We start from the raw sequence: 25,845 nt of genomic DNA, 5'->3' as shown, positions 1-25,845 counted from the left end.
AATGTACTCTGAGTGATAGCACAGTAATGAAGGAACATAACAATGTACTCTGAGTGATAGCACAGTAATGAAGGAACATAACAATGTACTCTGAGTGATAGCACAGTAATGAAGGAACATAACAATGTTCTCTGAGTGATAGCACAGAAATGAAGGAACATAACAATGTACTCTGAGTGATAGCACAGTAATGAAGGAACATAACAATGTTCTCTGAGTGATAGCACAGAAATGAAGGAACATAACAATGTACTCTGAGTGATAGCACAGTAATGAAGGAACATAACAATGTACTCTGAGTGATAGCACAGTAATGAAGGAACATAACAATGTTATCTGAGTGATAGCACAGTAATGAAGGAACATAACAATGTACTCTGAGTGATAGCACAGAAATGAAGGAACATAACAATGTACTCTGAGTAAATCTGAATGGTTAAGGTAAGGGTTAAGGTTCTGGATAGGCTTAAAACAAAAATTTAAAAAACACAACTTTCTATCACTGGATTTGAACTTGCAACCTTTGGCATCAGAGGCAGATGCTTATGCACATCCACTATCCCCGTCTACAAAGCCAACCTATTTGAAGGTAACAGCGCTCACGGTTGCCCCTAGTGGTCAGTTTCCACGTCATCTCCCAACGTCCTCTGACATGGATGGACGTTGAATTCTGACTTGTATCATGGATGACCTGGCTGCATTTGAAGTGTACTTCCAGGTTTTCCAATCATGAGTAAATCAAATTACGAGTAACAAGTGTGATAGAAAAAGTTAATATTACAAATACGAGTATGACGAAATCGACGTGCCCCTACACATCACAGACAGACAGAAATCCCCAGGCCCAATTTGAGTGGCTACGTGAGTGTTTCCCGTACCTTGCCATAGAGTGTGTGTCCCTCTCTCTCTCTGTGTGTGTGTGTGTGTGTGTGTGTGTGTGTGTGTGTGTGTGTGTGTGTGTGTGTGTGTGTGTGTGTGTGTGTGTGTGTGTGTGTGTGTGTGTGTGTGTGTGTGTGTGTGTGTGTGTAACACTGGAGTGTGACTCATACAAACACACATTGGATCTCCATGAGTCAACATGGTGCAGCCTGCCCCAACGCATTAATGACTCCCCATAAGTAGCTGGTGGTCAGCTGATGCAATGATACAGGAATGCATCCTGGACGGAAAGGAAGTGCCCCACCCCTGGAGATTCCAAGGATGTGGCACACTTGTCTGACAGTTATCCAGCTATCCATCATAATCCCCCTTTCTCTACCTTGGCCTCCCTTTCTTCCCTCCCTCTTTCTCCCCTCTTTCCAGTTGACCCAGTGGCGTCGGTTTGAGGAGGAGCACAACAACCCTAGTCAGATGGAGAAGTACTTTAGTAGCCCCAGTAAGAGTGTCCAGTCTGTCTACAGCCAGGATGAGATCTACTACCTCCTGGGGGAGAACGACTCCATGAAGAGGCTCCTCAATGAGGTAGTCAGTGTGTAGGCGATGTAGTACTTTATCCCTCACTTGCCCTCTAATGGTTATAGAAGGTGGTGAATCTCCCCCTTACTGTATAAAAAGGTCCCTACATGGTCCTGTATTCAACATAATCTCTGTGACTCCTCAACTCTAGAACACATACCTACCTAAACTCATTTGCTTTGTATTCTGAGTACTCTTCTATTCATCACTCACTTCCCATATAACCTTTAACCCTACACGCATCTTTAACCTTTCACCCAACTCTTTAGGTCCCAGATTGTTGTTGAAAATGTTTTTTGTATTGAAGGGGATTTTAAAGCTTGTTGTTGTCATTTTGCAGAAGAATTCTGTGATTGACAGTCTGCAGGAGCAGGTGAACAATGCCAAAGACAAGCTACTGTGCCTCATGTCCAGTAGCCACCCCCACGAGGACCAGGAAATTGACTCTTCCACCACCAACCTCCACTCCTCATTCAACCAGACCATAGTTGTGCAGTCCGACTGCCTTCCAACTCCCCTGCCACACAGGGACATAGCAGAACCTCCCCTCTCTTCTCCTACCTTTTCTGTACCTCCTATGTCTGCTCCTCTCACTACTTCTGCTGTCTATACACCTTCTTCTGATTCTCCCTCTACTCCTCCACCTGCCCTCTATCCTCCCCCAGGGGATGGTGTGAATGTTAAACAGTGGAGTGTAGAATTTGGTCAAGACATCCAGGGTGCAGGGATGGAGACTGAAACAGGGTGGTGTAAGGTTGAGGGGACTGGGTCCCAGCAGCAGTGTGGAGGGGTGAGGTCTAACCTCCCAGTCTCCCCTAAGCCCTCTGTCTTCTCCAGGACAGGAGTCAGGACACCAGGGAAGAGGGCAGGGACAAAAACCACACCCTCCTGTCAGTCAAACTATGTCACTACTTATTCCCATCTCTTTCCGGTGGGAAAGTCAGAACCCTCAGGTTGCCATGGCCATCCCGTGTTGCCAAGGGTTACAAGCGTCAGGCCGGCAGGGTTTGTGAGCAGTGAGCATCTGCAGGAGATCCTCCAGGAACTGAGTGTGGTCCCTGTCATGGAAACGGCCCTCCGCCCACCCAATCACAGCAGGGGGATCAGGAGACCCACTCTGCCCTCCTCGACCGACCCCTCAGTCCGCTCTCCTCTCTCCCTCCATGCCCCTCGCACCCATCATCCCCCTCTCTTCTTCCGCTACCCCAGTATCTCCCCCTACGTGATGAGGAAACGCAGACCTCCATTCCATCAACCCAGAGGGGGGCCTCCGCCCTGTTACTACCCAGGGTCAGAGACTCCTCGCTGGGGAAGGAGGAGGGATGCTGGATCCTTACAACTAGATAAGCACCCCTCAAGAACACAACCCCAGCTCGAGCCTGTTGGCACAGAGACCAGTCCCCTCCGCCCTGAAGACAGTGATTCAGAAGAATGGGAAGAGGCAGGGCATAGAGTAACAAATAGGTGTGGGAGGCATGGCTCGAGGAGGGAGCACCGGCTACCACCCCCTCGAAAATGCTCCATCACCCCCTTCTCAGGACACACCAACCCAGGCCCTTCAAACGGGGAGGGGGGCGGTGAGGGAGGGTTAGACCGAGACCGTGGCAGGGACTCTTATGGTTACTGGGACTCAGACTCCAGCAGCTCGGCTGACTACTGCTACTACCACCGACCCTACTGCGATGCCTGCCTGCCACACGGCTACCACCCCTCCAGCGACAGCTCCTCCTCATACTCCTCGGACAGTGAGTACGGTGGCGTCGCTGGCCTCTGCCGCTCCACACACCCTGTGGTCAACTTCAAGGAAGACCTCAATCCCACCTTCGTATGAGCCTGTTTGGAGCCTCATTTGAATGGGTGCTGCGGAAGAATCATTCAAGTCAAATTGTGTTGTAATTTACTTTCAATGGCCAGTTCACGGCAGAACAATTGAGTTTACGCACTGTTGTAATGCTATTGAGAAGTAGTAAATTGAGTGTGACTGATGTAAATGCTTTCCTTGTAGGCCTACCCATCCAACATGGCTATTGAGAAGGCACAACATCTGACTTTGCATTCATGGTAATGTTCTTCCTTATCTACATGAGGAGTATCCTTGCAACACATTACCTCACAACAATCACCTTAGAAACTCTTTCATTTGGTTGCAAGTGTTTTAGAAATGGGACCAAGTTGGGGTGTGTTGTTCAATGGATTGAGATTGCTGTATGATGTCTGGGATCTGCTTTTAATTGATTGACTTTGTCTTTCATTTATTGCTCTAACTGCCAATGTCTCTAGGTTATGTTATAGAAAATGTATATTTGTAGCTAAATATGATACAGTATTTGCAGTAGATCATATAGATTGTTAGATGTTACAAAAAATGACTTTTATTTATCTGTTACCACATACAGTGAACTCCAAAAGTATTGGGACAGAGACACATGTTTAGTTCTTTTGGATATGTACTCCAGCACTTTTAAATTGAAATTATATAATGACTAGGATGTTAAAGTGGAGAATGTCAGTTTTAATTTCAGGGGACTTTCATCCATATTGAGTAAACCATTTAGAAATTACAGCAATTTTTGTCCATTGGTCCCCTAAAATATGGGGACTAAGTTATAGAGACATTCCAGGTGAAGCTGGTTGAGAGAATGCCAAGAGTTTGCAACCCTGTTATCAAGGCAAAGGGTGGCTGCTTTGAAGAATCTCAAATATAAAATATATTTTGATTTGTTTAACACTCTTTTTGGTTACTACATGATTCCATATGTGTTATGTCATAGATTTTATATATTCACTATTATTCTACAATGTAGAAAATAGTAAAAATAAAGAAATACCCTTGAATTAGTAGGTGTGTTCAAACTTTTGACTGGTACTGTATGTATTAAAGTAGTCCAATGATTACAGCAAGCTTGTGACTCTACAAACTTTTGCTTTTTGTTTTTCTTGTGTTTCAGATTATTTTGTGCCCAATAGAAATGAATGGTAAATAATGTATTGTGTCATTTTGGAGTCACTTGTAAGTATGAGTAGAATGCTTCTAAACACTTCTACATTCATGTGGATGCGACCATGATTGTGGATAGTCCGGAATAAATCATGAATAATGATGAGTGAGAAAGTTACAGACACACACATATCATACCCCCAAGACATTCTAACCTCTCACCATTACAATGACATGGTAGGGTAGCATTTTTTGTGGGGTATGATATTCATGCAACTGTAACATTCTCATTCATCATTCTTCACGACACATAATCTGAAACACAACCAAAATAAACAGCAAATGCATCCACCAAGTTTGTAGAGTCACAACCTTGATGTAATCATTGCATGCTAGGAATGTGGGACCAACACTAAACTTTTGAGTACTTTAATACACATAAGTGAATTTGTCCCAGTACATTTGGTGTCCTTAAATGGGGGGGACTTTGTACAAAAAGTGCTGTAATTTCCCAACGGTTCACCCAATATGGATGAAAATCACTCATTGTATAATTTCAAATCCAAAGTGCTGGAGTACAGAGCCAAAACAACAACAAAAATTGTCACGGCCCCAATACTTTTGGAGCTCATTGTACATACCACAGGTGGCCTGTGTCACATTAATTGGGGAGTGGTGGACCATAGTAATGGCTGGAACAGAATTCATGGAATGGTATCGAACACATTAAACACATGGTTTCCATGTGTTTGATACCAGTCCATTAACTCCATTCCAGACATTATTATGAGCCATTCTCCCCTCAGAAGCCTCATGTCAATACATATGGTAAATAACATGTAGGCCCATTTAACCATTTTGACTGAGTTGCAATGACTTTTACGCTTTTGTTTACCTTTTCAAACATCAAAATCCCTCAATGAAGTGCTGTATGTTGGTATTTTTATTGATTTGACTGTTTGTGTACATGCGTGCAAGTGCACAATGTACTGAATGTATTGCATTTTAATTGGAGGCTCTGCCTCCAATAACAATCAATTGTAATTCTCCGTGAGCTGATTGATTATCTATACAGCCTATTGGCCTGTCCCCTTCACCCAGTATGCCTGAGGTTTGCTTCTCTTTCCCACAACCGGCTGCCAATGCTTCTCATAAGAGGATGCAACTTCATTCATGTTCAGAATGAATGAGTTTATGTAAATTGGTTATTTTGCTGGTGTTAATGATACAGAAACTGCACAGTATTTAAAGCTGATATGATGCTACTATGTGTGCTGTGCCTGTGTGCTACTGTGTGTGCTGTGCCTGTGTGCTACTGTGTGTGCTGTGATAAATTTTCTAAACTCAAAGTCTTCTACTAAACACGGAAAATGACGCCATAAAACTGTTCCCTGTTGGATTAATTGTAACTGAACTAGTTAATTAGACCATTAAGAATACATGAATAACATACTTCATGTTTCATAATTCCCTCATAGCACCAAACTGAGATAGACAAAAGAAGAGCAAGACATTGAGAAGCACTTCCCTTTTAATCAGTCAACTTCGGTACAAGACTGTTTTACGTTGTGCAAACTAAACTGCCCCACAGTGGTAGAGCGTGCTTACGCCCTGGACGTTGTGTGCTGAAGGTTATACTTGTTCTCATAAGTTGTCTACTCACAAATAATTAGTTATTCTTCAATTTGCTGGTGCAATGAGTAAAGATGACTAAGAAAATGACTGAGACGACGATGGCTAAACCGGGTTCGGGGTCAAGATCATCCCCTCAGTCATACGGTTATAACATTTCTCTGAAAGATACTCACCATATGTATCTAGTTTGTCTCGGAGCACGTTAAGGCAGCCCTCGCTCAAACCATGTACTGCGTACAAACTCCCTGGAAAGACGTGTAGCATGTTTGAGGAATCTTGGAATTGCGATGGCGATTTTGCTTTCTTGGATGCCGGTACCTCGGCTGGGACCGGGATGGAGAAAGCAGAGATGGATTGGGTGGTCAAATATCTTGTTTGTCTGGGCATGGGGTATGCGGTGGCTGCCTGCGCCCGACCCAGCTCCTGTGTGCTCTGTCACCTGTTACGGGAGAACAGCCAGGTACCCCCCGCTGCATGTGAATTCCTCAGTCAAGCACTGCTTGCCTCTCTTCCCAGACTTGTTGATAAAGGGTCCAGTCCCACTTCGGTGATCCGGTCCTATGTGGATTTTCAAGACCGGACTAGCTAAACGAGCGCTGCATAGTGTGCTTGCCAGGTTGGCTAACTCACTGAGGCGAGCTAGCTATTACTAGCTATTCCTGCCTCCCCGCTGTAGAGTTGCTGGGGTAGCTCTCTTGTTTAGTATACGTAGTGTTAATTCTCTTGGTTATTCTAAATGGACTGTCCTGCGGTCAAAGAGGCTGCTAGCCTAGCTTATGCTAAAAAAGCTTCCTGGCTATCGTTGGCTAGCATGATTAACTTCCGGCGAGTAAAACTTACTAGCGTTCCCTCGGCGTTATGCAACCCCATTCGTATTTTCAGTTCCTGGATTTGGAGGGAGAAGGTTACAGGTTTTGCGTGCACCTCCAATGAAGAGGGAGCCCCCCGGAGCAATGGGACATTAAACGGGTCTGAGTGACCAGTGCGCCCCTCCCCAAATGCATTACTGTGACAACAGTGCCCCCATGTTTGGCAAACTTGGTATTACGTCAGCCATTGCCAGAGCCCCCTGTTCCCGTAAAGGGGCGGGGCTTCATGCAGGCTATAAAGTCTCACGTAAGTACAACATATGTTGGAAGCTTATCTATGTTTAATCCTGCTCCCTCTGCTACCCCGTGTTCCACAGTGTTCACAGGGTTCAAGGGGTATATCAATCTCCCCAGGGTGAGAGTGACAAGTTGGGTCACTGTCCACTAAAGGGCACCCCTCCCCCAAAGATGGCTCATTACTGGGATTCATTACTGATTCCTGCCTGTAGCTCACTAGTCCCAATGAGATTTCTAGTGATACAGGTTATATGCTTTGTAGGCGATTAGTTGTTGGTAACGGAGTCGAGGAAACGGGCATGGTTGGACACGACCACGCTACTATTCCACACTCAGTCTCTGTGGTTCATTTGAGCCCCCAAATGAGCAGTCTGTTTTTCATAGCTGTCCCATTCCCAGCTAGGTTTCAAGGCACTTTGTCACCAGTACCTATGACTGGTCGATAGGGTATCCTCCATGATAAAGTTTTTATTTTTGTGTGTGCAGTCCAATGCTGGGTGCCAGCCAGTTACCGGAATGCATCTTACCGCCTAAACCGAGTGTAGTTGTGACAACTGTACCCCCAAGTTCATAGCTGAACCACTTACATCTCTGTTTAATCTAACCCTGGAATGTAATGAAATTCCAAAGATCTGGAAATCGGCATTTGTCCTACCACTTTTAAAAGGGGGAGATCCATCTCTTTTAAATAATTATAGGCCAATCTCAAAGCTGTCACCCCTGGTGAAAATACTTGAAACCCTTGTAAGTGAACAACTAAAAGAGTTTTTATTTACTAACTCTATTTTATCAATGTACCTATCGGGCTTCAGGAAGAAGCATAGCACAATTACAGCAGCCATGAAGGTTTTAAATGATATCACTGAAGCCCTTGACAAAAAACAGCACGGTGTCTCACGTTTTATTGATCTCTCTAAGGCTTTTGATACAGTTGATCATGCTATACTAAGGCAGAGATTGTCAAGTGTAGGTCTTTCGGAGCATGCAGTTGCATGGTTTGCTAACTATCTGTCTGATAGAACTCAGTGCACTCAATTTTATGGGCTTATGTCTGTTAAATTGTCTGTCTTGAATGGTGTGCCCCAAGGCTCTGTACTTAGTCCTCTCTTATTCACTATATATATATAAAAATTATTTAGACAAAAATGTACAAAATGCACAACTTCATTTTTATGCTGATGATACTGTTATTTGCCTCGTCTCTTACAAAAGCTTTCCAGAACATGCAAACTGCTTTTTATACTGTTCAACATACCTTGTGTCAATTGAAGCTTATCCTCAATACTGACAAAACTAAACTAATGCTGTTTTCTAATGCAAGAAATAGACCTCTGAACCTTTCACCTATTACTACCTGTCAGGGCAAGTCGATTGAGGTTGTAACCTCATATAAATATCTTGGAATTTTAATTGATGACTGCCTCTCTTTTAAATTGCATATCCAACAACTTACAAAAAAAATGAAGCTGAAATTTGGATTTTATTTTAGGAACAAGGCCTGTTTTTCTTTTGAAGCCAGAAGGAGGCTAGTATCAGCTACAATTATGCCTTTACTAGACTATGGGGATATTTTATATATGAATGCTTCCGCTCAGTGTATGAGACAAATTGACACCCTTTACCATGGCACTTTGAGATTATTTTAAAATGCAAAACCTTTACGCACCACTGCACTTTGTATACCAGGGATGGCTGGCCTTCTCTAGTCACTCGTAGGCTCAGTCACTGGCATACTTTTATATACAAAGCCATTTTGGGTTTACTACCTTTTTATTTGTGCATTTTTATTGTTCAGACATGTGGTGGGTACTCTCTTCGTCGCTGGACTTTATCCTGCTAACTGTTCCAAATGTCCGAACTGAATTTGGTAAAAGGGCTTTTATGTACTCTGCGCCATCGTCTTGGAACACCTTACAAAATACTTTTAAACTGGAAGAACTTGTCCCAATTGGTGTTTTTAAATCACTGATGAAGGATTATAAGGCTGATTCCCTGACCTGTCAATGCTTTTATTTTGCTGTTTTATACTCTTTTGAATTCAATGGTTTTTACTAGATTACTTGTAGTTTCATGTTGTCTGTCTGTAATTTTTTTGTAATGACTTGGTGCTGCCTATCTTGGCCAGGGCGCTCTTGAAAAAGAGATTTTAATCTCAATGAGCCCTTCCTGGTTAAATAAAGGTTAAATAAAATAAATAAAAGTGGCAAGGCCAATCAGGGTACATCACCATCACCAGAGCCCATGAGTGGACTGAGCTTGTCAAGAGTGTTGGAAATGGAAGAAGAACCAATCTCTCCCAGTCCAAAAGGTGGTGTTCAGTTTGCACTTCACGGAAGCCTCACTGTGACGCCACGATACAGGCTACAAATTGATGAACATCCCCCATGTTCCCGAGGCCTCAGTGCTCGTTTTGAGGGAGGAAATATTCTCCGTCTCCAGAAGCAGGCAATCCGAGTGGTTCCAATGTCAAAGATCCTGTCACGAATCGTCGATAGGAACGGACCAAGGCGCAGAGTGAGTTGAGTTCCACAGTCTTTATTACACCATGAAACTACCAAAAACAACAAACATAACACGACTGTGAACGCCATAGTGCACAAAACACTAACACAAACAATATCCCACAAAACAGGTGGGAACAAAGGACAACTTAAGTATGATCCCCAATGAGAGACAACGGTAATCAGCTGCCTCTAATTGGGAACCACACTAAAACACCAACATAGAAATATAACGACAAGAACACCCCTGAGTCACGCCCTGACCGAAAGCACCATAGAGAACCCTGGGGGCTCTCTATGGTCAGGGCGTGACAGATCCTGGGCTGCTGGTGCAGCTGGTGTTCCTGGTTACAAAAAGGACTGGACCTTGCGCCCCATTCTAGACATTAGCAATAGCCGCGATTGGCTTGTGGGGGGGCAAGCACTGGGGGCAAGCACTGTTACACACATCCATGCTAATGGAGTCGAGGGGGCAAGCACTGTTACACACATCCATGCTGATGGAGTCGAGGAGGCAAGCACTGTTACACACATCCATGCTGATGGAGTCGAGGGGGCAAGCACTGTTACACACATCCATGCTGATGGAGTCGAGGGGGCAAGCACTGTTACACACATCCATGCTGATGGAGTCGAGGGGGCAAGCACTCTTACACACATTCCATGCTAATGGAGTCGAGGGGGCAAGCACTGTTACACACATCCATGCTAATGGAGTCGAGGGGGCAAGCACTGTTACACACATCCATGCTAATGGAGTCGAGGGGGCAAGCACTGTTACACACATCCATGCTAATGGAGTCGAGGGGGCAAGCACTGTTACACACATTCCATGCTAATGGAGTCGAGGGGACAAGCACTCTTACACACATTCCATGCTAATGGAGTCAATGGGGCAAGCACTGTTACACACATCCATGCTAATGGATTCAAGGGGGCAAGCACTGTTACACACATCCATGCTGATGGAGTCGAGGGGGCAAGCACTGTTACACACAGCCATGCTAATGGAGTCGAGGTGTCAAGCACTGTTACACACATTCCATGCTAATGGAGTCGAGGGGACAAGCACTGTTACACACATTCCATGCTAATGGAGTCGAGGGGGCAAGCACTGTTACACACATTCCATGCTCATGCAGTCGAGGTGGCAAGCACTGTTACACACATTCCATGCTCATGCAGTCGAGGTGGCAAGCACTGTTACACACATTCCATGCTAATGGAGTCGAGGGGGCAAGCACTGTTACACACATTCCATGCTCATGCAGTCGAGGTGGCAAGCACTGTTACACACATTCCATGCTCATGCAGTCGAGGGGGCAAGCACTGTTACACACATTCCATGCTAATGGAGTCGATGGGGCAAGCACTGTTACACACATTCCATGCTGATGGAGTCGAGGGGGCAAGCGCTGTTACACACATTCCATGCTGATGGAGTCGAGGGGGCAAGCGCTGTTACACACATTCCATGCTGATGGAGTCGAGGGGGCAAGCGCTGTTACATACATTCCATGCTACTATCCCGTATTCAGTCTCTAGGCTTCATAAGAAACCAGAAAATGAGCTGACTGACTCCATCTCAGCACAATCTGTTTCTGGGTCTCACGCTAGACTCCTGTCAGGCCTATGGGCCATGGTCCAGTGTAAGGGCCCTCTGCTATTATCAGGGGGCTCCCATGGGCTGAGTTGTGTCCCTCAAGGTGATCATGACAGATGTATCCCTCCAAGGGTGAGGTGTGCTGTATGAAGGCAACTCAATTTTGAAGGTATGGAAAGTGGTGCAGAGCGCACTGCATGTCAATTAGCCAGAGTATCTGGCGCTCAGGCGCTTTTCCCTGTTTTTATTGGGCCGGCTTGTACTGGACAGAAACAACAATATGTCAGTGGTGGCATACATCAACAGATGGGGAGAGACTCTTTCATCCAGGTGGGACACTCTCTCAATGTTACTTCGGCAGGGCTGATGTAGATCTTTACGTATTGCAAGAAAACGTGCAGTGTCGTCTATTTTTCTTGATGATGGACCCAAGTGCTGCTCTGGCACACCAGTGTTCTCGGATCCTCCTTTACGTGTTTCCTGCCAGCAGTTCTTATTCAGCCCACATTGGAGTGGGTGCGGCGCGAGGGCTTACCATTGATTCTTGTGGCTCCTCGTTGGCCCAGGCAGCCTTGGTCCACCGAGATCATTTGCCTTTATGCCGGGACCCATGGAAACTGCTGTTGCACAGGGACCTGTTATCTCAGGCTCAGGTGTAGGTTTGGGAACAAGGCCAGAGATTTGGTAAATAATGCCAATTTAATAATGTTTACATATCTTACATTACTCATATCATATGTACATACTGTATTCTATACCATCTATTGCACCTTGCCTATGCCGCTCGGCCATTGCTCATCCATGTATTTATATGTACATATTCTCATTCACCCCTTTTAGTTTTGTGTGTATTAGGTAGTTGTTGGGAAGTTGTTAGATTACTTATTAGATATTACTGCACTGTCGGAACTAGAAGCACAAGCATTTTGCTACACTCGCATTAACACCTGCTAACCATGTGTATGTGACCAATAGAATTTGATTTGATTTGATGGACCTGGCCCCTAAGAGGGCTAATCTGATGGATAGAGGTTCACCTACAAATGTTATTACTACCATTCAGTCTGCAAGGGTGCCCTCCACGAGAGGGCTGTATGCGTATAAGTGGCAAGCGTTTGAGCTCTGATGCCAAGATTATGTTCCTACAGGAGCTTTTAAAGCATTATCCACTTTAAAAGTGTACATGGCCTCTGTCTCATCGTGTGGGAATTGACGGAGCCTCACCTGGGGCTCACCCCCTGGTGGTGCGGTTCCTGAAAGGTGTACGTCGTCACATACCAGTCTCTAAACCCATTGTGCCCACATGGGACTCTGCGTTGGTTTAGGGACCATTGTGTGTGGCCCCCTTTGAGCCTCTGGAGTTGGTGGATCTGAAGATCCTCTCCTACAACACCTTCCTGGACATGGCTTTATCTCCCTGGCATATAGCAGCAAAGGGCAATGGTTACGTAGAGGTGTATGCGCCCACTCCACCAGGAGTCTGGCAGCATCTTGGCCTTTGTTTAATGGGTTGACTATAGGAGATATTTGTGCTGCGGAGAGTTGGGAATCACCACACATTTTTGTGAGGTTTTATCACTTGGATGTCCCAGTACAGCACACAATGTAATACCCAGACTGCTGCATCTGGCAGGGCCAGGTCTGGGTGGTCTGCCACATGCTGTTACATTTCGTATCTGTTGGGGTTGGCTTGAGCGTGATTATATTTCCCCATAGTATGTTGTGCAGAAGTTGACTGATTGAAGGGAATTTAACGTTATGACTATAACTACTGTTCTCTGAAGGAGGGAAACAAGGTACAGCACCTGTTTGGCCCTGCACCACCCATTCCTGGGCTTGGTGAAGAGCAGTATTACATTGAAGTAATGAATCCGAGCCTCACACTTATCCCCTGTGGAAGGCGGGGCTTCCAGCGAGTCGCGGATCTTATTGGCCTTGTGAGGCATGATAGTGGATCCTTCAACCAAAGTCACGAAAGTGCGACTCCCCATAGTATGTTGCGCCTCGTTTGCCTCCTTCAGAGAACGGTAGTTATAGTCATAATGTTACGTTCTCTTTCTCTCGTATGCACTCATCTCTCCTCAAGGCTCTTTCTACCCACAGTTTTTCTTGCTAAGAATACACTGATCTCTCTGTGTGTGTGTGTGTGTGTGTGTGTGTGTGTGTGTGTGTGTGTGTGTGTGTGTGTGTGTGTGTGTGTAGTGGGAAGTGTTAAGTGCTTAAAGAGAAAACAGCAACTTCTTTTTATCCTGCATCCGTCATCACCACTGAAAGACCACTTTGATACGGCATCCTCAGATCAACATAAAATTAATTAAAGAGTCAAAATAAACAGCATAAAATAACCATTAACTTCTTAGACTGCAGATGACTTGAGTAGAGCAACCAGCAAGGTTGACTCATTTCTATTCTTTAAGATGGTTTTATTTTCAAGATCATTAATGCACTTTGTGTGTGATAGTGGTGTCAGTCTTTAGTGGTGTCAGTCTTTTCCCCACATATACAGTATGAATAACATTGTGTTTATTCACCTGGCATGAATGTGTTAATATTGTTTTGTATGCACACACACACACACACACACACTACATTCTGGAATATTTACTCATCCTTCTGCCAGGCTGCCATTTTGGCAGTGAAAGTGTCAGTGTCTGCATCCTCCCCAATCAATAATCTCCAATGTGACCAACTCAGACCAGAGAGAGGCTGATTATTACAGAGCTGGCGGCAGGGAGGGGAGAGGGAGAGGTAAAAGAAAGAGAGGGGTGGAAAAGTGGTGGAGAAAGGAAATCTTTAAAATCAGTTCCAGTCAGGCTATTACAAATTCACATTTCTGACATCTGGATAATTTGTGAAATTACCCATTTTACCCAACTTCTACCATCATCAAAAAACATAAAAACACAACTTTTGTCCTCAATTTACCCTTACAAATCTGTGTAGGAAATTGAATGTTAATACCAATGCATTCAAAGGGTTTGAACACATGATGTGGCTTCAAACAGAAGCTTTGGAGAGCATTTGGGTCTATTGTGTAGGCCTATAATAGTGTACCAACCAATCACGGTGAACTGGGCTCTGCTGCCTTAGTAATGAGCATAAGCATAATGACTTGGGTGTGTGTGTATGTGAGGTTGTGGCTTCTCATACTGTAGGCCTACAAATGTAATGTCATTGTAGTGACATAAGAATAGGCAATGATCATTAGGCCTACCCTCCAACAGCAGCCCGAGTGAGATTTGGTTTGGGGGTCATCGTGGGCAAAACATTTTAATGGCCCCCCTCTTGACTGTGGAGAGAGAAATTTACATTTTTAAGTTAATTTACTGCAATTCTACACCTTTTGCCATGGGGCAGAGAGAACATTTAGCAATGTTGTAACAAATGTCATGCAATTCTACTAATTTTGCCATGTGCAGGGAAAAATGTTTTTAAGTTTTACAGCTAATTTCCTGCAATTCTACACATTTGCCATGGCTTATGCCATCAGTGGAAACTCCTCAGAGGACGAAGGGGAGGACCATCCTCCTCAGAAATGTATATATATTTTTATAAAACTATACTAAATATATCCACCTCACCAAATAATTGATTGAAATACACTGTTTTGCAATGAAGATCTACAGTAGCCTCAACAGCGCTCTGTAGGGTAGCACCATGGAGTAGCTGGAGGACAGCTAGTTTCCATCCTCCTCAGGGTACATTGACTTCAATACAAAACCTTGGAGGCTCGTGGTTCTCACCCACTTCCATAGACTTACACAGTAATTATGACATCTTCTGGAGGACGTCCTCCAACCCATAAGAGCTTTTGCAGCATGAACATATTGTATCCACCCAATCAAAGGAATCCGAGAATGGACCTAGTAATGAAGGCATGAGCTACAGCTAGCTAGCACTGCAGTGCATAAAATGTGGTGAGCAGTTGAAGTGAGTAGCTAAAATGTGGTGAGTAGACTCAAGGAGAGAGACAGACAATAGTTGAATAGCTTTTAACAAATGAATTTCTTCAAAAATGAAGGAAAAGCAAGAGAGGGAGAGAGCTAGCTATACAGTATTTCATATTTTTCTTCACTTTCCTTTTCACTTAATTAGCTAGCAAATGCAGCTAGTTAGTTTAGCCTACTCAAAAAACCAGCTCAAACAGGGAGGGATGCTATGTTACCTAGCTGGCTTTAGCTATCCAACACTGGAACTCTTCCAAGTCAAGGTAAGCATTTGGTTTTATTAATTTATTGGCACCCGGGCCCGCCGGTGTAACTGCTAAACTTCTTGCTAACTGTACACTGTACTGTATGACTGTAGTGGGCATACTAACATGTTAGTTCTAGTAGCTATTTTGTTGACTTGACGTTAGCTAATTGGGTAACAACAATGTAGGCTGTGTGTAGCGGTTAGCGGTTATGATATGAAGGTTTGGCTTAGAAAGGTATTTTCGCCTGGTCGCAGACTGCTGATGTATTGTGCACTGAAGTCCGCAAGCGAAGGGAAAATGTGAGAGGAGGAGAGTGCGTAGATGTGAGAAGGAATTGTGCAAGGAGTATTGAATGTGTCAATGTCTGTCACCTTGATAACAAACATTTATCTCAACCTTTGCACCTACTTTGTACATTTTAATTCATGATGTGTATAAGGAAAATGTGAGTATCATGTAGTAAGTAGCCTACGCCTAACGATGTTACATTGAGCCGGGTGAATGAAATATGAATGACAGTCATCCAATATGCTGTAATAGAAGTAAAGCCATGCTAATAAATACATTGTTGCTGTTGTTATTTGAGTGAGAGTAACAGACAAAAGCAATGCATCCATAAATGCATTTGCATATTGGCATATTGGCATACAGTTGAGCAGGGGTGTTTTCAGGATTTCTACACATGGGGAAAAACATTTTGCAGGAAATTTGCCTTTTATTAATTTATTAATTTTTACAATTATTTTCACCCCAATTTTGTGATATCCAATTGGTAGTCTTGTCCCATCGCTGCAACTCCCCTACAGACTCAGGAAACGGGAAGGTCAAGAGCCATGTGTCCCACGAAACACGACCCCGCCAAACCACACTGCTTGCTTAACCCAGAAGCCAGCTGCACCAATGTGTCTGATCAGTTAGTGACCAGAGTCAGCTTGTAGGCACCCAGCCTGCCACAAGGAGGCGCTAGAGTGCGATGGGACAAGGAAATCCCAGCCGGCCAAACCCTCCCCTAACCCAGATGACGCTGGGCCAAATGTGCACTGCCTCATGGGTCTCCATGTGCACCACCTCCTGGGTTTGAACCCAGTTCTGTAGTGACACCTAAAGCACTGTGATGCAGTGTCTTAGACTGCTGCACCACACAGGAGGCCTGAAATGTGCCTTTTATAAACACATTTCATGCAATTCTATGTAATTTACATGTTAGAAGATATTAACAGAATATTTATTTAATACCACACAAATGACCGAAATGAGTTGTTACTCTGACAAACTGAAAGCAATAACCCATACACAACCCATGTCTCAATTGTCTCAGGGCTTAAAAATCCTACTTTAACCTGTCTCCTCCCCTTCATCTACACTGATTTAAGTGGATTTAACAAGTGACATCAATAAGGGATCATAGCTTTCACCTGGATTCACTTGGTCAGTCTATGTCATGGTAAGAGCTGGTGTTCTTAATGTTTTGTACACTCAGTGTGTATATATACTGAACAGATATATAAACACACATGGGCCTGCACCACTGCTCAGTCATTAGGACCTATTTTATTTCAACTGACTGATTTCTTATATGAATGCTAACTCAGTAAAATCTTATAAATTGTTGCATGTTGCGTTTATATTTTTGTTCAGTAATATTTAGGCTACAATTTGAGAGTGTGTGATAAAGGGGTTGGAGATATGTTAATTTCGACATTACAAAGAATAAAAAAATACAAACATGGCAACACTGTCATGTTGCACTGAGCTTTGCTGTTGGAAAACAACATAAATGTACGAATTTCAACTGTCCCAGATTGCACCTGCCCAACTTCACTCCTCGACTTTCGTCTGCAGTCGGTTGCTTCAGCCTTACTACTCAAACAAGCCCATTGATCTGTTAATTTGACTGTCACGGGTCGCCAGTAAAAAGTAGCATTAATTTCGCGCCTAATGCTATTGGGTAGATTACCGGCTGGAGCTTTTCAGCCATTGGTGCAAATGCATTTTTCTCGGTTGGATTGGCTGAGACTGATATCAATCTTTCTGACGCCCCCCCCCCCCCCGGTGAACGCCTATTGCCCCAGTCGCAATAACGCACGGACACGAGCTTCGAATACCAGGGGCGGTGTCAAGCAAACTATGCCATGTGTTCTACAAGAACAGCGTCCTTATTGGTCTACATTACGGGGCTCTCAGCCCATCGCCAAGGGATACGCTTCGGATTGGTTGAATCGGCTACCCCCCCAGATACCATTGCGCGTGCACTTTTCTCCGATTCTCGACAGTGGTTTATTGGCGTAACCCCGTCTCCACGCGCATCTGCCCATAGAACCAAGCCTCACCATTTACGCAAATAGCGTTACAAAGGTTCGTAGTGAATGAAACAGCGAGCCCGAAACCGATTGTGAAGGAATAAAAAATAATACAAGGGTCTGACTGGAACTGCCCTTTCCAGAGGAACGAAGTGCACAAGACCCGATAGCCAACTGGAATAACCGGATTTGACGGTCGCCGTGTGTGGAGTTGGGACGAGTTTGCAGGGCCGTGGAAATTGTTAATGTAAAAATTGGACAACTGACAGATTTTTCCGTTTGAATCGTCGGTAGGGTAGAAGAGCGAGGGAGCCGGCATGGCGGACGGATCGTTGAGTCTCCATCGGAATAGGAAGAGGATCTGCATGGTCCTGGATCTATAGGAATACACAGCAACCATTCCCCATTAACGCATTATCTGATAGTTTCACTTGTGTCATTTTGTGCTCAATTGTGATCAAATTAAGGAAATCAAACCAGCAGTGGGTTCATTTGGGGGCCACAGGGCCAGATTCATGACTATTTAGTCGAAGACGCGCCTCCAAGGCCTATTATCAACTGAAGGGAAACGAGGAACCAAAGGAAGAAAGGATGCTTTGAACGACTATTGGGGGACGAGAAAGGGTAGATTGATAGGTCAAAATATCGACTGTGAAGGCTCGTGGAGAGGAGTTGATAGAAAAAAAAAATATTGTAAATAATATAAAATTCTGATTAAGGAACTGTCATTCTTTGAATGCAAAGGTTTAGAAAGAAATCTACCAAGCCAGTCACGTAGCATACAGTATTTGATTCGAGGATTGGATCATGTCGGGGCGGCCCAGAACCACCTCCTTCGCGGAGAGCTGCAAACCAGTGCCGCAGCCCTCGGCTTTTGGCTCTATGAAAGTCAGCAGTAAGTCTACCATTTTTATAATCAAACTAAGTTTTCCCAATTACCTGCCTTGCGAATGAAATCAATTAAACTAGTTTTGTCCTTGTTAAGCACGTTGACTCGACGCAAGGTCTGATAGCACAGGCAGGCTTGTCATTCTGTGTCACTGGCTGAGATTCTCAGGCGTAGTGTCACCCTGGTTTCTGCGGGAGGGACCGCTGTGACGTCCGACTCTAGGCTGGTCAGCGGACAGAGGTAGAGGGCCGCGCCGGGGGAGAGAGGGGCAGGGCTGGCAGCCACCCAAACCAACATCGTGCCGAGTGCCACGATCTGATTTGCCTTATCATTTACAGATTCTTCTCGGTGTCCATTTCAATAGATCACAACATGTATTTCAACCGATTACTGATCTCTAGTCGAATGGAGCGCCTGGTTTAGGGTCATGACTAGGCATACACTGTTATATTATTATTTAATGGGGATATTTTTTATATATTACCTATTTATATGTCATTTTGCTTGCTTTGCGAGCAGTTTTCTCAGATAGTATTAATTTCTTACCAGCCAGATGCAGCAAGTGACAGGATCGGTCTATTACACAACTGTCAACAAGAAGGTGCGCCCATGCAGAATTTAACTGTGGGGGGGGGGGGGGGGGGGGGGACCTGATCTTTCAGGATAAAGGGGCGGGTTTCTCGTTTGAGTAAACTGAGTTGTCGTGGAATTTGGGGTGCGTTCAGTTCGCATGAACGTTTGCTACATTGCGGAACTGTTTGTACTGAATGATACGTTTTCCTTAAACGTTATTGAACAGACTTTGAGATAGGTTTGTTCCATTGGGTGGGTGTGCCAGGATGTGGCTTGAAGCAATGAGTGACGTATTTAAAGTGCATCGGTGCATTTTGAACACACAACCCAACCCCTCCCTGTTTTTCAACTGATCGTTCAATACAGCAACGTTTCTGTTCAACTGAATGTTCCAAAATGTAAAAACGAGCACCAGCACACAAGCCATATCGCTTACTCCACTGTCAAGACATCTATGTGCCACAACTAGAAGCACAAGCACTTCACTACACCTGCAATAACATCTGCTAAACACCTGTATGTGACCAATAACATTTGATTTGATTTGACAATGTATCAGACTGAAGTTGCTACAGTATTGCCATCCTCAAGGCTCTCCTGGGCCAGGATATATGCTCCTGACAGCTTTAATGGTATTTTAAACTGTTATGAAAATAAAACAATAAAGCCTATCCTTCTGATGCCTCAGCCTATAGTATATAAATAGCCTGTAATTGTATTTAGCCTATTCCTATTACACATAGACAGTGGTGCAACTTTGGTTTTAGAAGTAGGGGTGAACATACATTTTCTTTTGTATATATATATATTTTTAAATCTAGCCGGATAAACACTCCAAATAGCATACCCGACCTCTCGGATGCGTCTGCATGGTCCTGAATGAAGCACACCGTTGCCTCGTTTTGTATCACATTCCAATGATAAAACTTGGGGGGGGGTAAAAATGCTATGTCATAATGTGGTGGTGGTGGGTGGTGGGGGAGACATGTCCCCCCCATCCTCAGTGAAAGTTGCATCCCTGCACATACACATGCATCAGACATTTACACACCTGCTCCTCAGAGTTCAGATGTTGACATACTCCAACCCCAGCCTTGCTTTACATACAGTACCATCAGGCCTATCACCTTCTGCATTGCTGTAAGTCTCTGTGTGTGGGCTACAGAGAGCAAGAGAGAGAGAGAGAGAGAGTTGTGGTAATGAATCTCAGATACTCTTTCACAATGCAATTGTCCCTTTCACTGACTAGACCTAAGCATACTGAAATGGACACTAAACAGTGTATGGAGATTGTATAGTTGAGTGTGTGTCTGTGTGGTATGTGTGTGCAGATGGGAGTTAGGAGTAGGAAGCAGTATGGCAATGGTGCATTTAGTGCTTCGAGCATTGCAGTAGAATGCCTTTCTCTCCCACACCCTCATCTCTCTAGTAGCTATAATACAACAACAATTCATATGTATACAGTACCAGTCAAAGGTTTGGACACACCTACTCATTCAAAAGCTGTCATCAAGACAAAGGGTGGCTACTTTGAAAAATCTCAAATATATTTAGATTTGTTTAACACCTTTTTGGTTATTACATGATTCCATATGTGTTGTTTCATAGTGTTGATGTCTTCATTATTATTCTACAATGTAGAAAACAGTAATAACCAAGAAAATCCCTTGAATGAATAGGTGTGTCCTAACTTTTGACTGGTACTGTATATAAAACAAATATCTAATACAAAAATGTAATAATGGTCAACGTTCAGAATCTAATCCATAAATACAAAAATATTATATTGGTGGTATTTATATTGTCTATATGCAATCATTATAGTTAAATAGTACAATATAATTATATATATATATTTTTCTACAATAGAACTTTTTAAACATTTTATGTTTCCTCCCTTAACTTTTAACATGCTGTGATTTATTATGAGGCCAAATCTATCACAACATACCTTTCCCCCCCAAAATATACACATTTTATCTTTGTTTGATTGTTTTGTAAAATGTGTAGACATTTTCATTGTGAATTTTGGGAAGGACTCGCTAAGTAATATATGTTTGTGGTAAACGATTAGAAAGTGTTCTTCACTTTCTATCTCTCCTGACCCAGAGTTATGACATAGTCTGTCTTCTCTAGCCAGCCATTTTTTTCAATGGCATCTTGTTTCAATTGCCAGACTATAATCACCAAGCAATATCCAGGCTCTCACACAGCCAGACACCAGGCCTCTCTCTCTCTCATAATTTGTTTGGGTCTAATTGTTTTGCTGTCCTGGGGCTCTGTGGGGTCTGATTGTGTTCGTGAACAGAACCCAAGGACCAGTCTGCTTAGGGGACACTTATCCAGGTTTGTCTCTCTGTAGGTGATGGCTTTGATATGGAAAGTTTAGTTTAACGTCTCTTTTCTGGATGTTGATAATTAGTGGGTATCGGCCTAATTTTGCTCTGCATGCAGTATTTGGTGTTTTATGTTGTACACAGAGGATATTTTTGCAGAATTCTGCATGCAGAGTCACATTTTGTGAATTCTTGGTTGGTGAGCGGACCCCAGACCTCACAACCATGAATGGGAAATTGGTTCTATAACTGATTCAAGTATTTTTAGCCAGATCCTAATTGTGTACATAGATTTTATAATGTTGTATGTTTTTCCCCCCAACACCATTTTCCATCAATTTGTATAGCAGACCCTCATGCCAAATTGAGTCGATAGCTTTTTTGAAATCTACAAAGCACGAGAAGACTTTGCATTTGTTTTGATTTGTTTCTTTGTCAGTTATGGTGTGCAGGTTGAATACCTTTTCTTCCGTACGGTAATTTGGTAAAAAGCCAAATTGACATTTGCTCAGTACATTGTTTTCACTGAGGAAATGTACAAGTCTTCTGTTAATGATAATGCAGAGGATTTTCCCAAGGTGGCTGTTGACGAATATCCCACGGTAGTTATTGGGGTCAAATTTGTCTCCACTTTTGGGGATTTGGGTGATCAGTCCTTGGTTCCAAATATTGGGGAAGATGCCAGAGCTAAGGATGATGTTAAAGAGTTTAAGTATATCCAATTAGAATTTATGGTCTGTGTATTTTATAATTTCTAAGGATGACATCAACACCACAGGTCTTTTGGGGTTGGAAAGTTTTGTATCTTGTCCTGTAGTTCATTCAATGTAATTGGAGAATCCAGTGGTTTCTGGTAGTTTTTAATAGTTGATTCTAAGATTTGTATTTGATTATGTAAATGTATTTTTTGCTGTTTGTTCTTTGTTATAGAGACAAAAAGATTGGAGAAGTGGTTTATCCATACATCTCCATTTTGGATAGATAACTCTTTGTGTTGTTTGTTTAGTGTGTTTCAGTTTTCCCAGAAATGTTTAGAGTCTATGGATTCTTCAATTACATTGAGCTGATTTCTGACTTGCTGTTCCTTCCTTTTCCGTAGTGTATTTCTGTATTAATTTAGTGATTCACCATAGTGAAGGCTCAGGTTTTCTGGGTCTCTATGTTTTTGGTTGGATAGAAATTGAGAAAACTTTCTTAGGTTTTTTAATTCTTCATCAAACCATATGTCATTGTTAATTCTCTGAGGTTTTCTGCTTGACATTTTTAGATTTGATAGGGAAGCTGAAAGGTCAAATAAACTGTTTAGCTTTTCCACTGCCAAGTTTACACATTCACAATTACAGTGAAACATTTTTTCCAGGAAGTTGTCTCAAAGGGATTTAATTTGTTGTTGCCTAATTGTTTTTTGGAAGATTTCCACACTACTCTCCTTCCATCTATAGCATTTCTTATATTATTTAGTTCATTTGGCTTTGATGCCTCATGTTTGAGTATTGCTCTGTTCTAGTAGACTGTGATTTTGCTGTGGTCTGATAGGGATGTCAGTGGGCTGACTTTGAACGCTCTGAGAGAGGTCAGTGAGGAAGTAGTCTACAGTACTACTGCCAAGAGATGAACCTATACGTGTACCGACCCTAGGAGTTCCCTCGATGCCTACCATTGACAATGTACATACCCAGCGTGCGACAGAGCATTTCCTTTTGAATTTCTAACCAAATGTAAATTGTTCCTGTTTTGATTAATTTAATAGATTGACATATATATTAAATTAGCATACCCCCTGAGTCCCTTCCCTGTTGCACACCTGGTAGTTTGGTGGGGAGACTCCAGCTCTCTGTAATCTAGAGGGTAACCAGTGGGTCCATCTCTATACCATGTTTCTTGTCCGATGACAATGTCTATACACACACACACACACACACACACACACACACACACACACACACACACACACACACACACACACACACACACACACACACACACACACACACACACACACACACACACTAGTTTTGTTCTGGGGAGAGGCAGCTGGCCAAGAACAATCTTGTTTAGCATTTCAAAGCTCCCACTCTGTCTTTTTTTCCTCTATTTCCCTCGCCCTCAATGGAGATGGGAACAAAATTAACAAATTGAACATGATGTTAAATTTAAATTGCCGCTTTACGATGGAAAAAAGATAAGAGCGAACTGAACAAATTGAAGAACAAACGGAAAGAAACAGAGAGAGACAGACTGAGCATCAGAGAGAGACAGAGTGAGAGAGAGACAAAGAGAGAGATGTCAGATATTGGGTCCAAGTTATTACTCTGTAATGTGGTAGTTATTACCTTATCTGCATGAACCCTAGTTTCCATAATGAATCAGCAATATACACATTGGCTTAATTATTTATTTACTAACTAACTAAATAATCACAGAAATACATCACAAACAGTAGATATGGGTTACTAACAATGATAGAAAAGTCTCTAGTGGGCTAAGCCGATATGACAAAAGGACAAAAGGAAATGGGTGAGGACCGAGAAAGAGCGGGGAAACAACATGGATTCACCTACATACAGTCTAGAATTATGTTCATTGAAATGGTAATACTTGGCACATGAACGGCCGCTCATTCTGAAAGAAATTGGAATGTACATATTTACACCTGGATGTCGTTGTTGTCTCTCTGTTGAAAACACTCAATCGACTGGTAAAGTTCATCAGAGTCTCTAGTTAACTTTCCCAGAAGTCACAATATCCCTCGTGGTTGTCGGTGGTTAGAATGAATACTTCAGAGTACCATTCGGAAATGTCTTCATAGAATAGATGATGCGGCGGTTGTCTGTATTCTCCTTCTTGGTTTACAGAATTTCTAGCTGCAGACTAGTAATTTGTGTAATCTAGAATTGGCTCCTTCTGTAGTGATTGATAGTCTCAGAGTTGAACCATTTCCAGCTGTGTAGCCAAACTACAGCTGTATGGTCTAATGGTCTATAGAATTGTAGCCATTCCAACGTGGGGACCTGTCCTGGCGTTCTCTGACTTCGTAACCATGCGAGACGTCTGGCTTACCGTGGGTCTCTTTGGCATGAAATGTACATTTCGTCACTGGTGATTTTATACACTTCAGAGAAAAGGCCGGTCCATGATACCAAATGTGATGTCTGGGCTCACATGTGTGTGCACACTGACTAGTTACTCTTTATATGAAAATCCATGCACTCATTTAGAAGGTTAACATTACATTACATCTTTTCACAAATAATTTCATGTTTAATCGCATATGTTTCACAATATTTAGATGTAAACCAGACAGCTGGGAAATATAGGTTTTAAAGATAAAATTCTCATCCAGCCACAGTGACTGATTTCAAAAAGGCTTTACAGCGAAAGCACCACAAACGATTATGTTAGGTCACCACCAAGTCACAGAAAAACATAGCCATTTTTCCAGCCAAAGAGAGGAGTCACAAAAAGCACAAATAGAGATAAAATTAATCACTAACCTTTGATGATCTTCATCAGATGACACTCATAGGACTTCATGTTACACAATACATGTATGTTTTGTTCGCTAAAGTGCATATTTATATAAAAAACATCTAATTTTACATTGGCACGTTACGTTCAGTAGTTCTAAAACATGCGGTGATTGTGCAGAGAGCCACATCTATTTACAGAAATACTCATTATAAATGTTGATGAAAATAAAAGTGTTATACATGGAATGTGGCAAAGAAGGGGGTCGAGTGGTAAATGGCAGATATGTGAGAGCAGAACTAATAAACGGGCTCTGCCCGATCACTAAAATGGCCACCCCTCACCCCTGTCAGAACTACAGATCACAAAATTGCCGACCACCAAAACTACAAGTCCCAGAAGCAAGGGGAACCTTCAGAAGGTGGAGCCAACCCACAGATAAAGGGTCAAGAAAAACCAGGAAGAGAAGAAGAGAGTGCTGGAAGGATCTATGAACAATAGAGAAAGAGACAATAGAGATTGGCTGGATTTACCGTGTATGAGCTGGACTGTTTTGGACTTACCTGTTGGCGTTTGGACCTTGACCTACCGAGAACCCGATTCGTGTACCGAACCCTGCTATCCTTGACCTCGCCTACGGCCTGGGTGGACCAGGACGGAGAAACAAACACACAGGTACTGTCCTGTTCGAAAGAACTCTCATTCTTGGGTGATTTGGTGACAGTTTACCACTTAGTTTGTGACAAACGCTCCTAACCTTGAAGAGGTTTGCCACAGGAATTAGAGATATACTTCTCCTTAATGCAACCACTGTGTCAGATTTAAAAAAAAAACGTTACAGAAAAA

General features: G+C 43.1%; 2 protein-coding genes across 3 annotated transcripts in view; both read left to right on the top strand.

Annotated features, from left to right (window-relative positions):
* Window positions 1-5,904, top strand: part of LOC135519106 (probable G-protein coupled receptor 156) — a 47,739-nt gene extending 41,835 nt beyond the window's left edge. Inside the window, exons 8-9 of the mRNA XM_064944168.1 lie at window positions 1,303-1,461; window positions 1,796-5,904. Coding sequence (XP_064800240.1) covers window positions 1,303-1,461; window positions 1,796-3,286 — 1,650 coding nt within the window. The 3' untranslated portion in view covers window positions 3,287-5,904. The remainder of the gene's footprint in view (window positions 1-1,302; window positions 1,462-1,795) is intronic.
* An 11,823-nt stretch (window positions 5,905-17,727) lies between these two features.
* Window positions 17,728-25,845, top strand: part of LOC135519105 (glycogen synthase kinase-3 beta) — a 62,045-nt gene continuing 53,927 nt past the window's right edge. For both annotated transcript variants that reach the window (XM_064944167.1, XM_064944166.1), the window contains exon 1: window positions 17,728-18,628. In XM_064944167.1, coding sequence (XP_064800239.1) covers window positions 18,541-18,628 — 88 coding nt within the window. In that variant the 5' untranslated portion in view covers window positions 17,728-18,540. The remainder of the gene's footprint in view (window positions 18,629-25,845) is intronic.

The sequence above is a fragment of the Oncorhynchus masou genome, chromosome 29 (genome assembly GCF_036934945.1).
Source record: "Oncorhynchus masou masou isolate Uvic2021 chromosome 29, UVic_Omas_1.1, whole genome shotgun sequence".
Lineage (NCBI taxonomy): Eukaryota > Metazoa > Chordata > Actinopteri > Salmoniformes > Salmonidae > Oncorhynchus > Oncorhynchus masou.
The sequence above is the reverse complement of the archived record's forward strand: the minus strand, read 5'-3'. Positions and strand labels throughout refer to the sequence as shown.